The sequence below is a fragment of the Notothenia rossii genome (genome assembly GCF_949606895.1).
Source record: "Notothenia rossii genome assembly, chromosome: 6".
Taxonomy (NCBI): Eukaryota; Metazoa; Chordata; class Actinopteri; order Perciformes; family Nototheniidae; genus Notothenia; species Notothenia rossii.
The window spans coordinates 39,275,531-39,292,519 of NC_136909.1; the positions used below are offsets into that span (position 1 = coordinate 39,275,531).

The window sequence follows — 16,989 nt, forward strand, 5'->3', positions numbered from 1 at the left end:
CATATTTGAACATACCTCTCCATTGTCTAAATACCTTCAGACGGCAGGATTGGACATCCTCTCTGCTCACAGAATAGTGGCATCGACACAGGATACGCTGAAAAGCTGGGAAGAGATTTTGAATCTGTAAAAAAAGCAGCAGACACATTTGTCAACTGGACAAACACAGAAATCCAAGAGAGAGATGACACGGACATTGAAGTGGAGGCCACACTGCCACAAAAGAGGAGGAGGATGAAGAAAGTCTTGCCTGGAGAGATGGCTCAGGATGAGACCCTGGATGATGCAGAAGAATCCTATGAGGTGAATGTGCATAACCGGATCATGGACACAGCAATTGAAGCCATTCATAGGCGCTTTTTAACACACGGCAATCTATATGCTGACTTGGCATGTCTGGATCCCAGAAACTTCCCTCAGCTCTGCACCAGTGCTCTTCCCCAGTCTGCCCTTCAAGACTTAAGCAAGTGCTTGCAAGGATTTGACAGCAAGGCAACCAAGGAAAATATGCAGGCCGAGTCGAAAAGCTTTGCACTCCAGTGGAACAGGCTGAAGGCATCCCCATTGGCAGAGTACAAAGCAAGAACAGTAGAAGATGGATCAGGTGGTGAGGAGGACAACACAGAAGAGGTTGAGATAACTCCCATAAGCTGTTGCTCCTGCAAAGAATGCCCTCTGTGCTGCTACCAGATACTTCGCCGTTTCAACATGCTAACAGATCCATACCCTGTCCTAGGCCTTGCTTATAAATACCTGCTTACATTATCCCTCACACAGGTGGCTTGTGAGCGCACATTTTCAATTTTGAAGTTTATTAAAAACAGACTCAGAAGCACCCTCTCATCTGATAAATTGGAGGCATTTATGTTGATGGCCACAGAGAAAGACATCCTCATGTCCTTGGACTCTGACTCTGTGATAGACAGACTTGCAGAGAAGAGTGAGCTGCTTAAAAAGCTGCTCCACTGATAAGGCGAGAAATATTTAATATTATTGTTATTATCACACATCACACATTATGGATGAAGTAATTCATTATTTGTCATTTTAATGATGCTTTTCAGAAGTTGTATTGTGCTTATGTGTTGATCCTTAATGGTGTGATCATGTACACTAAATTATCAATTATTCTCCATTACAGGTTGTTCTGATATATTTGAGGAGTCGTTCTCCCTCTGTTCTATATGTGGACTTGTTCTCTCATTTGGGACCACTGTTAGAATTTGGTAAGTTAATCATGTATGTTTTAATGTTGTATAAATTCATACTTCATAATTTTAAAAAAGTTTTGAAAGAAACGTACATCCCAAAAGTTTTCAACTCTAGGTGCAGGACAGAGGAAAACATTTTATTTATTTTTCAGACTTAATAATGTATCCAATTCCCTCTCAGGTTGACCACTTGACATGTGAGAGCTTGAGGAGTTGTTCCCCCTCCGTCCATTTTCAAGGATTTGCTCCCTTACTGCCTCCACTTCACCATTTTTTGGCTACTGAGAAGTCTATGATTTGTTGAGTATGTCATGTTTCTTATAATGTTATATCAATTCATACTTGATTTGTGATGATGAGAGACTTAATAATGTTTCCATGTCTCTTTTAGGTTGACCACCCTATATATGAGAGCCTAAGGAGTTGTTTTCCCTCTGTCCCCTTTTGAGGACCTGCTTTGTCTCCTCCATCATTCACTGGGCCACTTTTGGGTTCCTGAGCTTATTTCATGTGGTGAGAGGAATGCAATATGTGTATGTTTAAAGGTTTATGTGAAGAAACCTACTATATGTGTGATAAAATGACAATTGGTAATTCATAAATGTCTCTTTATATTCTCTGCTACCATTATCTCCTGTCAAACAGGTTTTCCTGACCTGCTAGAAGTTCTTCTATGATGCTTGAGTCATCCATCATATCTGAGAGCTTCGTCTTGACTTGTGAGTTTATTATGCAACTTGTTTTGTCTCAGATTGAAACAAAAGGTTTGATTATGATTATTTCCTGGTTGAAGATTTTCATATTGATGGTTTTAATTTCAAACATCTGCATATCTTTTAAGTTCAATTAACAGTTATGCAGGTAGGCCTTAGGGCTCTTTTGAGACTTAAGTCATCCTTCATTATAGATACATTTGTTCACTAAGTGTCACTACGTCACAAAAAGGCTACATGGCTACATATATTTGTCAGTAAACAGATACTGAGTACAAGTTCTGTTTGCTGTTTCTTGCAGGTCACAAATTTGGTGAGGAATGGAGCTGGCTGGCTGCGGACGAGGAAGTATAGAGCAATACATACTTGTGCACATACACGTATATGAGAATGCATATCTATTCAGACCTGTAACCCATGTCTTAGACTTTTCACACAGCTATATATATATATTTTTTTTTTCCAATTCTCTATTTATGGTTTCATAATGAGTGAGTGAGTTTCAGCTCTAATGCTGCTGCTGTCTGTAATATGTTTCTATTTAGATTATTTGGATATTTTTTTGTTATTATTGTCCGAGTCTGGTTTTAACTAATACTGGGCTTACACCAAAAGATTTTCACAGTCACAGACTAAAAACTGAAAGGGTAGCATAAGGGTTCTTCCCGTTAGTCTCGTCCCACCCCTAGTCATGACATAACTTCTGTTGTGATTTGACACTATAATGAATAAAGATTGATTGATATAGCTGTGAATTTTAGTCCTTGAGTTCATAGTTAAGTGCTTTATTTGTTAACTGCTATCAAGGAATATAACTCTCCTTTGTAGTATGCATGAGAGAAGATGCCGCAAGATTAGTGGACTTCTATGTAGTGTCCGCTGATAATGTAGTGGGCTGGTCTGGACAGAAAATGCCATGGCTGAATTTTTGTCCCAGTCCACCCCTAGTTGTTGAAGTATAATATCCTATTGTTCAGTAATAGTAGTTGTACCACATTGAAAGTCCTCAATTATAATGAAATGATGGAGTATATGATATTATACTCCATTACTTATGTAATAGTATTATCGGCAACTTAAAGGTGGGGTATGTATTTTTGGAGAAACCAGCTCGAGTGTGCTAGAATTTGAAAGTAACAGAACAGAAGTTATTTTCCCCATAATGACCGCGTCGCTGCACATTATCCCTTACCTGTTGTGGCGTGATCCATACATTAAAGGTTGCAAACATTAGATTTAAACTCAAGCGTTACTGCTATCCCTCTCTACCCCTCTCTCTATCCTACACCCCACCCATCTCCAAACGCTCTCTCACCTGCTCTTGGATGCCCACACACTACTACATTACGCACCGCACTATTCCCGAAAAACCTAAGCTACTCTCATGACATTTTTGGTATGATACTTAAACTTATAAATTAATAGTTTGAATATCAGAAACACGAAAACCCAACACAAATGTCGTCTCCGTGTCTCCTCTGCCCTGCCCCCCCACACATACACAAACGAAAAAAGGAGACAAGGATCTCCCTCCAAAAATGTGAGTTGCCTCCAGGGTCTGCAGCATGCGCTACATTACACGTCTTTAAGTGTATACAGTTCATAATAAATTGTATTTTTTACTGGTCAATATTAAACCTAAAGTGCACGTACAGCCATTAAAAGTGACACAGTATCGCTCCCTTATCCCTGACTGTAGCTAGCTGACAGCGAACGTTGCTAATGGCAATTTAAGCTAGCAAGCTTGCCACTTAATTGTCAAAGCAAACCTAAATGTCAAAGTAAATTAAGATACGTTAAAAATATTAAAGGCTGATCAATTTAAAAAAATGGGACACTAACCTTGTTTAGAAATGATGTATTTGCCATCCTGGAGTTTCACAGACTCTGTTGGAGGAATGTACTTGTAAAACCCATTACAGGTGGTTTGCCTAGTGTGCAGAGTGTGTTTTGTATGAACCAAGATATCACAATCTGCACAAAACCACTCTGATAGCATACATTCCTCACAACGGATGACAGCTTCATCCTGGAGAAAGTGATTGCAGGTCATCTTGACGATATTCTTAGTTATTAATAAGTTGTCAACGTTCTGTGGCCTCGCCTGTTGCCAACACTGTTGAAACTCTTTTTGCCTTTGAGTCCAAGATGACAATGGTGGCACATTGCCAACATCTTGCTCCTTAATGGTCTCAGAGTCCCGTAGAAGGTCTTCAAGTCTCTGCATATTAAAATCTTTAAATACAGAAATATAAATACATACCATGAGGAAAACATTTCATATAAAACATACCTTATCAAGAAAAAGTCTTCAAAAGTAGCTATTTTCTTACCAGGATCTTGGTAGCTTAGACATGGTGTTGTTATGGTGGAACTACTGCATGGAGGAGTACCATCTGTTTGGGGGGGAAATTATTCAAACCCATTAAACAGATTATTTTAGCTAATTGACAGATATAAAGAACTGTTACAAAACCACCAACCTTCAGCAAACATGAAAAATATCAAAGCTCAATGTATTTTTGCATTATCATGTCATTTACATCCGCTTATTGGTTTTAGTCCTTAGTCCTCTGACAAAATCGATGTGCAAATATATAGAAATATGAAGTATCAACAGCATTATTAAACCAGTGGCTACTTTAAATCACATATACTGACTTTGATTAAATTCATAAAATGTAGATTAACCATTAGAATAACTTTTTTTCCTTCTATCGCTGCTGGCCACACGTTGCCCATCTTGGTCTCTCTTCCACCAGGTCACTTTTGGTCGTGGTTCGTCTTCTTTTTGCGTCTCCTTGTTGAGTCTCCTTGTTGAGTCTCCTTGTTGAGTTTCTTTATGGACATAGAATGTAATGAAACACAGAGGGAGAACAAAATGGGCATTAACTAACTGGATTTAAATAATTACACTTTGGGTATAAAAAAAACAAGAAACTTGCCTGTGTGTCCTCAACATGCATCCCCAAGCAGAAGAAGAGCTTCTAGTTTGTTTGTTTTTTCAGTTTCTTTCGACATTGTGCTGAAACAAAAAAAGGTGTTAGTTAGATCATAGGTGTAGCTGTAATTTAAACTAGCCTAATATTAAGTGAATTAAAGTTTAGACCAACATCAGCATTATGAGGGAAAGGTATGATTAAAATGTTTTGGTATAGGGCATTGATGTTATTCTATTAGCAATGGAGGAACAAGAGTATGTAGATCTCCTTTGAAACCCCACCCCTGGCTTTAACAATAATTCAGTTATTATGAATTCCTAATGTATAACATATCATCTTCAGATGCATGTTTTTTGGTAACCTGTACCTGCTAATGCGTTTTTACTTTTGGCTAATGCACAGAATATACTGGATTATGTATCGGCTAGCGGCTAGTAATGTCTGTTTAAATATCTACGGGACAAATATCGGAGCAGATCTCAGATCGGCTCGAAGAGTGAATTTAAGCTTTAAAACCCAAAACACTGTCAAAAAACTGAAGAAGCCCCATTCTATTTACAACATGATCAACTATGTTACTATCTATTGATTAGCTAAGGCTAACTCAATGATGCTAACTGAGCAGTTCACGGTTTAACTAGCAAATAATTTGCACGCGTAAGCTTGTATGTCGAAACATGGTGCTGTGTAAAGTGATGCAAAAGCTGAAATCATTTAAAAAACACTGTAAATGTCTTTATTACATTACAGAAAACGGGTTTACCTCGAGGAACTTCGTGTCAAGGAGGGTTCAATGTCTTCTTCTTCTTCTTCTTCTTCTTTTAATGGCGAATCGCCTTCTCGAATTGGACTGCGCTGCGTCCAGTGGACCTTTAACGAAACGTGCTATGTGGGAAACACCATATCCCAGCGTGCATTGCGGCTACAACATCCAATCATCGAGCTTGAACCGGGCCTACGTCTGTTTCCGTTGACTTTATTTTGAAAATCAGTTCCTGACGGACGTCTAAAAAGCCCAATATTATCTAATTAAACTAATAAATAAAAACAAGGATAATAGTGTCTTATTGTTGAGTAAATAAAAGTGTGTTATTTAGAAAAAGATAACAAATTCGAAGGAAAAAAGATTAAAAACAATACAGATTTCAGTATTTTGAGGCTCTGAGCCCCATTTCTTTTTCCTCACGGACTGCAAAAAAGGTCCGACATTATACGATTACAAATAAAATCAATAATCGTGGCTTGATATTGAGTAATAACATGTTTTTATGGACCACACAGCTTCCGGCCTTCTCAGACACGACCGTATCCATTTGCGTTTCATATGCACGCAAAACTCGGACTCAGAACTCAATGGGAATAGTTAGCGTATGATAGGCACGCAAAATCGGACTTTAGCGTATCTATTGCACGCATTTTCCAATGTGTAAAGTCGTGTCATTTGTACGCAGACTGAAGAGAGTGGGTTGAAATAACAGTGTGTGGTTTAGAAAAGAATACAAAATTAGAAGGAAAAAACGATGAAACAATACAGATTTCAGTATTCTGAGCCCCTACTCTCCCCATAACTGACAGCAACAAAAGTAAAACACTACATGATTCAATTAAAATAAAGAAGTAAAAACAATAAGTGTGGCTTGATATTGAGTTAGAAAAAGGTTGATAAACGCTGTGAGAATGGATCTGCGGGTAGCATTCGCTCGCGATCTCAAGTCGTCTACAACATACGTTTAGGGAGCTATATAGAAGCCTATGGACATCCCGGAAAGTTGAAAATGTACGCTAAGGGCCGCCCCCTTGCGTTGGAAAAAGCCGACACAGGGGACTTGACATAACGTCAACATAGGCCGACCTGGGAGTGAGGATGTGTTGTCGTAACAGACGCCTGCTTCAGCCAGATGTGGCGCTGGATCTGTGTCACCCACGTGGAAGTCCTCGCCTGGGAGACAGCGACGAACGCAACACACTCTCACTCCATAATCGTCCAGGAGCGACGTTTGGTCAGGGTCCCGTGCAGTTGTGACGCTCCTAGGCTCCTTCAGCTTCATAAAGGGATGCAAATAGCTTTCAACTGATTGCAATGTATTCCCATCTGCTGCGGGATTTGACGCTCATGGAAGCACGGCATTCGTTTGTGTCGGCTGCCCTTAAGGCAGGGGTGTCAAACTCATTTTCACCGAGGGCCACATCAGCATAATCGTTGCCCTCAAAGGGCCAGATGTAACTTATAAATGTAACTAAATGCAATGTAACTAAATGCAATGTAAAATAAATGTAACTACTCCTTAATGTTAAATAACTGAATGTATTACTTATTCAAGTTACAAATATTACATATATATTTGCATAGATGTAAAAAATATGTTTGCTTGTTGCTCTGTTATTATAACATAAATCCTTTTAATTTGTCAGGTTATGAAACCCATATTACTCCATCAATCAACGATCAAACTATCCAAGTGAATAAAGAAAAATAACATCAAACACAAGTTATGACATTAACTTTGTTCAAAACTTGAAATAACAAATAACTGTAAAACCAACAATTGTGAGCTGCTAAGAACATGTGTGACAGATGTAGCATTTTACAAAAACAAATGGCTGCACACAGCCTTGCAGGGGGCATACATCCAACTCATGAGAGATGGTTTGATTACAGTAAACATTTGTTTGCAGAAACACATAAAACCTGCAAACACTAAATACATTGCTACACATATAAAGTAGTATATGTAATAAACTCAAAATAACAAAATAAGGGTTGTCTCAGTCCACAACTATATTGGTCAAGTTTTTAGGTTAGTTTTTGATGAGGAGATGCTGCCTGTCCTTGAACACACCATGTGGATCCCCTCTCCACCATCCTCATCCATTGATCATGTTCTGTAAATAACAAACACAAAACAAAATGCAAACACAATCATTACATTGCACATAGTTTAACTATTGTTCTTCTTGGTTGAATTGCATTTTATTATATATTATTAGGTTTTTTCAAATGCTTACCAATGTGTTTTCTGACCAGATGTCTGACACCGTTTTTCCGTGGCCAGTGTGTCAATGTCTGGTTTTAGGTCCTGTGCTGTAGCAATCCGTAGAACAGCGTGGAGGTTGTCGTCAGTGATGCGTGATCTGTGCTTGTTTTTGTTTAGATTCATTATTGAAAACATCTGTTCGCACAGATAGGTGCTCCCAAACATAGACAGAACACGGGCAGCATGAAGTCGAAGCTGTGGCATGAAAGCAGGGGGCAGTAGACGGTAAAAGTCCTGGATTGTAACATCCTGGAACTTTGCTCTCAGGCCACTATCGCTTTGAAGCTCTATTAACTCCATCTGAAGTTGTTGGGGTGCAGTGCACACGTCGGTGGTGAAAGGACTAGCAAAGATGGCAAATCCAGAGTGCTGTGGTCTGAAGTCAGAGAATCGCCGATCAAACTCATTCATCAACAGGCTCAGTTTGGTAGCTAACTGAGCACATGAGAAAGTACCGGGACATGAGGCTGAGATGCTCTGAGAAACAGGAAAGTGGGCAAGATTGTCCTGTTTCACTTGGCACATCCATAGGTCAAGTTTACGCTGGAAAGCCGTGATCGTGTCGGACATCTGCGTGATGACTTGTTTGCGTCCCTGCAGCTTCTGATTCAGTTGGGCGAGATGTTCGGTTATGTCACACAACATAGCAAAGTCACACAGCCAGTTTGGATCTGACAGTTCAGACAAGGGTTTTCCTTTACTCTGCATGAAAAGAGCAATGTCTTCCCTAAGCTCAAAAAAATCGTTTGAGGACTTTGCTCCTACTCAGCCACCTTACTTCTGTATGGTACGGCACGTCTCCGTGCTCCGAGCCCATCTCCTGCAAGAACAGCTGGAACTGACGATGATTCAGGCCACGCGCCCGAATGAAGTTCACTGTCTTCATGACCGTGGTCACTATATCATCCATCCCCAGCACCTTCCCGCACAAAGCTTCTTGATGGATAATGCAATGATACGTTATCAGAGGCGTGTGACAGTTACTTTCTTGCATTTTCTCCTTCATTAGTCCAACCAAGCCCACTTTTCTTCCACACATTGCAGGTGCACCGTCTGTAGTTAATCCCACCAAGTTTTCCCAGGGCAATGCGTTTTTACTGACGGACTTCTCCACTGCATCAAAAATGTCCCGTCCCGTTGTGGTCCCATGCATGGCAGCCACATCCAACAGCTCCTCAGTGACAGAGAGGTCCGACTTCACGCCTCTAATAAAAATAGATAGCTGCGCTGTATCCGTGTTGTCTGTGCTTTCATCAACAGCTAATGAAAAAGCTATGTAGCTGCGTGTCTCTTCGGCCAGCTGTGTTGCCAGGTTTCCTGCTAGTTCCTTAACTCGGTCCGCGATGGTGTTTCTTGATAAACTGACATTTTTAAAAGTCTGTATCTGGTCGGGACACACCTGCTCACAGACCTTCAGCATGCACTGCTTCAAAAACGCTCCCTCTGAAAAAGACTTTGAAGCGCGGGCGATTTCTTCAGCCACAACAAAGCTAGCTTTCACTGCCGCGTTGTTTTTGGTTGTGGCTTTCGCGAACACATTCTGCTGCGATCGCAGTTTGCCTTTTAATTCTTGGGCAATTTGTTGTTTTTCTTGATGGCTAAATTTGGCATACTTACCTCCGTGTTTGGTCTCAAAATGCCAACGTAGATTGTACTCTTTGACAACCGCCACCGCCTCATAACACAAAAGACATACCGGTTTTTCTCCTTGAAGCACAAACATGTATTCGCCTTCCCATCTTTCTTGAAACACCCTTCCATCTGCATCAATTTTTCTCTTCCTGGACATTTTGGGATCATTATTTGTATTTCTCAATTCCACTTGTTGGGAAAATCGCATCGATGTGGAAACACTGCAGTCTAGTGGCGGGATGCCGTCACTTCGCGGGTAACATAATCGGCATGTATTGTGGGAAATGTAGTTTTTGGTCACGGCACGCATTTGACTTATTTATTTTTAGACAATCAGACCTATTAAGAAAAAAAAAAAAATTAAGAAAAATTAAAAAAAAAAAAAAAATGCAATGTAATTAAGCTCTCGCGGGCCACATAAAATGACGTGGCGGGCCACATTTGGCCCGCGGGCCTTGAGTTTGACACGTCTGCCTTAAGGCAATGTGAGCGTCCATTCCCATTGGATAACGGAGAATTGTACACCCGGAAGTAAGTATTCCCCTTACTGTCGATTGATTTTACAGTGATATCTGCACTACTCATCGACTAAAAAACACCAGATTATCCTTGTTAATTACACAACATTGATTGGTTTAAATTGTGTGCAATGCTTTTGTATTTTTCCCCTTCGATTCGGAGAAACAAATATTTTTCGGAGTAAAGGATGGTAGAAGACACTGCACTACCCAGAATCCCCAGCTATCGTTTAAGACTACACAATGTGCTCTGTTTGACAAGCCCCGTGATTAGTTCTCAAGCTCTGTGATTGGTTGACCTCCATCTGCATTCCATTCATTCCAATAGCTGGCCTCTATGTCACGTGATCTTCAAATTTCTCCCTGCAGAAAAAAAAAACATGGCCGAACTTCATTTTATTCTCGGTGGAAAATGCCTATTTTAAAGCTAGTTTGGCCATTAAAATGCGTTTTTTTAATATCATTTGATGGGAGAAATATGAGTTGTTATTTCAGATTGTGTGTGCAGTGGATGTACATGTCACGATCTGTCTGTGTTGTGTTTTGTCTTGTCTTTTTCTGTCTTTGGTTTCCTGTTTTATTTTGATAAGTGTTCACCTCCTGTCTTGCCTGTTGCTTTCTGTCTGTTTTCCCTCCCTGATTACCCGATTGTGTTCACCTGGTGCCCCTGTGTTTTCTCCTCCCTCCTCACCTGTCTCTTGTTTGTTTGATTAGTCATGTGTGAATTTAGGTTCTGTGTTTTCTGTTAGTCTTTGTTAGTTCCTTGTTGTATTTAGACGTTGTTCACTGGGAAGAGTTCTGTCTTGAAACCTTGAAATAAAGGTATTTTCTGTTAATCTGCATTTGGGTCCTGCTTGCCTCTCTCAACCCTGACAGAAGGAACTAACCAAATATGGGCCCAGCAGATCCTTTTGAGCAGGATTTATTGGATTTTTCCTTTTCTTTGGTCGGCTGCTCGGATAAGTGGAGGGGAGCGTCCGGAGTTCAGCAGCGTGAGGCTGCTCTGGCTTAAGCGCACCAGATGGCAATGGAGAGACCAGGTTTAGTTAAATTCTTATTTGGCTGGATTTGGACTTCCTCTCAGTGTGTGATTCCAGGCTAGCAGCCCGAGCCCCAAGAGCCATGGTTCCGGCCCTAGTTCTGACCCCAGAAGCCATGGTTCCAGCCTCAGTCCTGGCCCCAGCAGCCATGGTTCCGGCCCCAGTTCTGGCCTCTGCAGCCATGGTTCCGGCCCCAGTTCTGGCCCACACAGCCATGGTTTCAGCCCCAGTTCTGGCTCCTGCAGCCATGGTTCCAGCCCCAGTTCTGGCCCCAGCAGCTATGGTTTCGGCCCCAGCAGCCATGGTTCCAGCCCCAGTTCTGGCCCCAGCAGCTATGGTTCCGGCCCCAGTTCCGGCCCCAGCAGCCATGGTTCCGACTCCAGTTCCGACTCCAGTACCGGCCCCAGCAGCGTTGATTCTGGCTCACGTTCCGGCTTTCCGGCCCACTCCAGTCCCTTGGGTTCTGTCGGTGTTCCGACCCACTCCAGCTCCCCGTGTCCTGTTGGAGGTCCCTCAGTCACCTGTTCCGCCGGGGGTCCTGCCGACACCATGTCCTGTTCCGCTGAGGGTCCTGCCAACTTCACGTCCAGTATGGTTGGGGGTACCGCCGACTACTTCTCCGCCGGATTTCCTCCCAGCACCATTTCCTGTCCCGTTGGGGATCCCGCCGACTGCTCTCCTGCCGGGGGTCCTGCCAACCCTGTGTCCTGTTCCGTTGGGGGTCCCGCCGACTAGTCTTCTGCCGGGGGTCCTGCCAGCCCTATGTCCTGTGCCGTTGGAGGTTCCGCTTGGGGTCCTGCCAACCCTGTGTCCTGTCCCGTTGGAGGTCCCGCCGACTACTCTTCTGCCGGGGGTCCTGCCAGCCCTATGTCCTGTGCCGTTGGAGGTTCCGCTGGGGGTCCTGCCAACCCTGTGTTCTGTCCCGTTGGAGGTTCCGCCGACTACTCTCCTGCCGGGGGTCCTGCCAATCCTATGTCCTGTTCCTCTGGGGGTCCCGCCGTCAACTCTTCTGCCGGGGGTCCTGCCAACCCCTTGTCCTGTTCCGTTGGAGGCCCCGCCATCACCTGTCTCGCCGGGGGTCCTGCCAACTCCTGGTCCTCTTCCATGGGGGAATCCTGCCGAAGCCTATCCCACCGGCTCCGGTTCATGTTCAGCCGAGACCGGGTCCTGCCCGGCCTCCGGAGCTGTCTGGTCCTCGCCCTCAAGCCCGGCCCCCTGAGAGCCGCTGCCTTCGCCCTCATGCTCGGCCCCCTGAGTTCGCCCGCTGTGGCCTTCGCCCCACCTTGGACTCTGTCTTGCCCCCGGGCCGTCTGCCGGAGTTCCCCTTTTTGAACTCTGCCTTGCCCCCGGGCCGTCCGCCCGAGACCCCATTCTTGATCTCTGCCTTGCCCCCGGGCCGTCCGCCCCAGCCCGTCATCCGGACCCCCTCCACCCACCCTGTTGGTCCTAGTTTTGTGCATCTGCATCTAAAGATATACGTTATTTTCCCCTGTGCAATTCCAGTCTCACATCTCACATCACATCGTCATTAACTAATACCGGAAACAGACCGAAAACATTTAAAAAAATAAAATAATACTTTATTCCGAGTTTGCTTGCTTTTCTCTTTGAAAGTCATCACATAACGGCATTGTAATACACGGTTCGGCTGCATTAAATATTACATATCTGCCGTAGTTCTCTATGTATAGAGCCCTGATGAGAAGACTTCTAGACAAACATGAGGAACTGCCGCCAACACTGAAAACGTGACGTGGATCATAAATATATCAGCAATTAAACAACATCTTACATTTCTTTTCACACAATACGTCTCCTCGCAGGATCAACATTAATTCGGCTGACTTTTATATTTGATCAAATTGGTAGGCTGTATTTACACCATAAAGGTGCTCAGCTGATAGAAAGGGACACCTGGTGGTTAAAGCATGTTTATGCATTTCATTATTTGTATTATTAGATATTAATAGGATCCCTATAAAGTATATTCATTACTTGTTATTCTCTACTAATAGTTAATTAAAGACTGTATATAATGACTATTTTGCACATCCCTTTCAAGATTTCAAGATTTTCTAAGGTTTATTGACATATCATATCACACAAACGGTGTAGTTATGCAATGAATGAAAAACTTGGGTCGCAGGTTCCTCAATAGTGCATTACAAGACATCTATCAATATTTGTGCATACCTCCAGCAATGTTAACTATGTTGAAGCACTTATTTTAACTGATATTATACTTATGTATTATAGTCTTATAAGATGTATGTAGATATTTCATCTCCGGCCTTGTCCGATATTGAACAATCAATAAATAAAGAACACAGAATTATTAAATATAAAACACAGAATTTATGTGATTATACTAAATGATTTACAAATAAACACCACTGCATATTTAAAACTGTTACACATGCTGATGTAATGCAAATGTTTCCAACTTGGGATCAATAAAGTATATCTTATCTTAAGATGATCGATGGCTGCCATATTTGCAAAATTTGCCTCTGAACCTTGACAAGTGCATGTTTCAGGCTTATCAATTAATGTAATGTAATGTTATCAATTAACAACAGGAGGGGTCACAGACATAAGACCAGCTGTTAAATAAAGCTCTTCTGACCTTAGCTGGCATGTGGGTATATATATTAATGCTGCCCATTATGGGCACAAGCAATTTTCACCCATTTATTAATTATATGTTTTAAATTTGAGTGTTTCCTATCCCCTAAACCTCCAGGGATGTATACAGTTTAATACTGGCAACTTCTTATTATGGGAAATACGAAAACGTCTTTTAAAACTACAACTCCCAGTAGAGACGTGCCATAGATCGAGAACATGTTGCGAAACACAATAGCCAGCATGTGTAGTTCTTGGGACGGGGTGGGGGAGGGGGACGGGGACGCGGTGGACCCGTTCAAATCCAGTTTTTGACAATCTGCCGTGGTTCCATCCCATTTCAACTGCTGTTCGACGCTCGGCGTAACCCTCGGAGCACACTCTCCAATCAAAGAGCTTGAGGACTATCACGGGGTTTGTCGAGAATACTTACTTCCGGGTGTAATATTCTCTAAAGCAAATGAGCTGCTCCGACCCTCGGTCCTGACGGACTCCAATTTGTGTTTATTAATCAAACAAATAAATAAACACAAGGATAATTATGTGTTGAGTAAATGGAGAATTGCACAGGGAAAAATAACGTAGGCTATCTATGCCACAATTTTAGATGCAGATTTTGTTAAACTAATACGTTTGCGCTGTGGACCAACACTATACATTGACGGGGAAGGGGGTAGCAATAAAGATAACACCATTAAACAGTTACACAACATAACAGAAATAATATTGATAGCAGCGTCCCTTGCAACAAGTAACAAGTAGTTAATAATAATAAAAGACATTAAGAAAAAGGCATTTTAAACAGTCATTAATAATCTGGTGTTGTTTAGTCGATGAGTAGTGCAGATATCACTGTAAAATCAATCGACAGTAAGGGGAATACTTACTTCTGGGTTTACAATTCTCCGTTATCCAATGGGAATGGACGCTCACATTGCCTTTTAGGGCAGCCGACACAAACGAATGCGCTTCCATGAGCGTCAAATCCCGCAGCAGATGGGAATACATTGCAATCAGTTGAAAGCTATTTGCGTCCCTTTATGAAACTGAAGGAGCCTAGGAGCGTCACAACTGCACGGGACCCTGACCAAACGTCGCTCCTGGACGATTATGGAGTGAGAGTGTGTTGATGGACGCATACAGAGGCGCGGGAAGGTATTTTGAGTGGGGGTGCTGAGGTGCTGGACTCCAGTGAACACTATTATGAGCACTATACACAAGTTATTGAGCCGTTTCCGCTCTACATCCTGAACTCCTCCCTTCGATGCAATGCACTTCCGTTTTGGCGGACTGGGTTTGTTTTGCGAGCTAGCTCCGTTGTGCCGACAAAGCACTGATATCGCAGAGACAAAGAGGATATAACAATTACAACATGAAGAAAAGTGGTTCGGGAACTACGTGTGCGGTAGTTGGTTGCAATCACTCGAGAAAGCACCTGAACGAGTGGTTAGATAGAGAGTGCTACGACCACAAACCAGCACCCAGCACCCAGCCATGTTGTTCATTAAATACAGATAAACACAACAAATACTGCATGCATTGTATTTTTTAATATTATATATGAATATTTTCATAGTGATGTAATTGTGTGGGCTGCTTTTATATTTTAATTTGTAATACCTGTTAGGATTAAACATGTGATCTTTCTTGTTGAAGCCATTTCTTTAGTTTCCTCAACAATTAATTCATTCAGTGTTATTTATGTACAGTATGAGCTTAATATGAATGATGAACTGTGTTAAAAGAAATTGTAGCACTCTAAGGAACATATGAAATGCAATAATGCAATAACAGTGCAATAATGAAATTAAATTACATCAAACTTTATTTTCACTCAAACAGTACAGGCACATATGATATATTGCACGGCATAAAGAGATCATGTAAATTGTGCATTATGTAAACAACAGACAACTGTTGGCTCCTGTGGGCATGACCTAAATAAGGCAGTTTATTTTGGTTTTATGCTGGGCCACGTCGTCATGTTATCCTCCCAGTTTTGCACTGAATTCGGGTGGGGGAGAGTAACGCCATCTCCAGTCAAAGAAGTAGAATCGTGTTCCCAAGCTAGCATCACTGTTAGCATCGAAATCGCTGTGTTTACACCAGTGCCCGTCTGACTGTTTACATCGGTTTACACCGACAGACGCTGTGCAAAAGACTTCCGGCGGAAATGAAGTGCATTTGTGTAGTGTCATGGCGCTACCCGTGTTTTGGCGCGTAAACTTGTCTATAGAGCACGCACAAAAGCACTCCCCACACGCAAACACACAGTACAACCGCGACTGTTACAATGAAGGGCTCGATAATGAGCTCACTGCATATAGAGAGGCGAAGTCCCGCCCATCTACTTCCGACCCATGGGACCCCGGAAGCGGAAAATTATACATTGACGTCAATGGAGAGAGAAAAGTCATCTTTCGATCCCGTTTGAATTGTGCCACGAATGACACATATGATGTTTGTCAAATTAAAAGAACATTTTGCAAGTCAAAAAAATAAAAATGTGTCGTAAAACTGTGAAGTTACAATTTTTTTTGTGTGAAACCGCTCAGTGAACTACAGGTCTCTGGTCTCGCAAAATACGCGTCACCATCACAAAGATGGCTGTCACGTTAGTAAATTTCACCTGTTTCTTTCAGAATGAGGCGAAAAAGTATAAAACGAGGTGAAAATCACTACAAGTCTGGGCATGTTGAGAGCTGTACATACACGAAAGGGAGCGGTTCTGTAAGAGCCAGCATGCGGGACCGGCTTTACAAGGTTTCAGTGAGTAATATGAGTGCAATGTTTAAGGTTAATGTCAGCTAGCTAACAAGGTACACTAACGTGTTTTGTTTTAGAAACTAGTTTTCTCCTTAAGAACTTTGTGGTGTCTGTGTATGCTGTGGATAACATTAGTGTTCACAAGAACAAGATACACTCCCGTGTTTTGTTTTAGTTGCTCTTCAGATTGAAGCGGCCAGTTCTATATCGACTATATGTGTGATCTCCTTTTTACATCTCGTTGTGTCATTTGAGTTTATTTGCTGTGTGTAGATTCAAGGATTTTGGTTATCTTGTCCAGGGATGCAAACTTGTCACCTTTCGGCGAAATTCTCCGTTTTGAATCCAAAATAGGTCGTTTTTGTGATTCCTGTAGATCTGCAATAAAAATATTTTTTGGGTATGGGAGGGGGTCTGGGACCCGGATTAATGTGCGGCCGCGAGCTTTTTTTATATATATTATAATGAAGCGCGAGCTGTGTGCTCGAGTCTTCCTGCCTGTCGGCT

General features: G+C 42.2%; 1 protein-coding gene and 2 long non-coding RNA genes across 3 annotated transcripts in view; 2 read left to right on the forward strand and 1 right to left on the reverse strand.

Moving 5' to 3' along the window:
- LOC307043415 overlaps positions 1-7,355 on the forward strand; it is a 49,311-nt gene extending 41,956 nt beyond the window's left edge. The window contains exon 2 of the long non-coding RNA XR_013809377.1: positions 7,019-7,355. This is a non-coding gene — a long non-coding RNA (uncharacterized lncRNA). The remainder of the gene's footprint in view (positions 1-7,018) is intronic.
- LOC307044864 lies at positions 119-2,668 on the forward strand. The gene is made up of 6 exons (XR_013809709.1): positions 119-973; positions 1,142-1,226; positions 1,393-1,515; positions 1,603-1,724; positions 1,857-1,930; positions 2,226-2,668. It is a non-coding gene; the product is annotated as an uncharacterized lncRNA (long non-coding RNA).
- LOC307043414 (general transcription factor II-I repeat domain-containing protein 2-like) lies at positions 7,247-9,916 on the reverse strand. The gene is made up of 2 exons (XM_079687843.1): positions 7,873-9,916; positions 7,247-7,749 (listed from the first exon to the last, which is right to left on the reverse strand). The coding sequence occupies exon 1, from the start codon at positions 9,841-9,843 to the stop codon at positions 8,635-8,637; it is 1,209 nt and encodes a 402-aa protein (XP_079543969.1). The 5' UTR covers positions 9,844-9,916; the 3' UTR covers positions 7,247-7,749; positions 7,873-8,634.
- Positions 9,917-16,989: the final 7,073 nt, after the last annotated feature.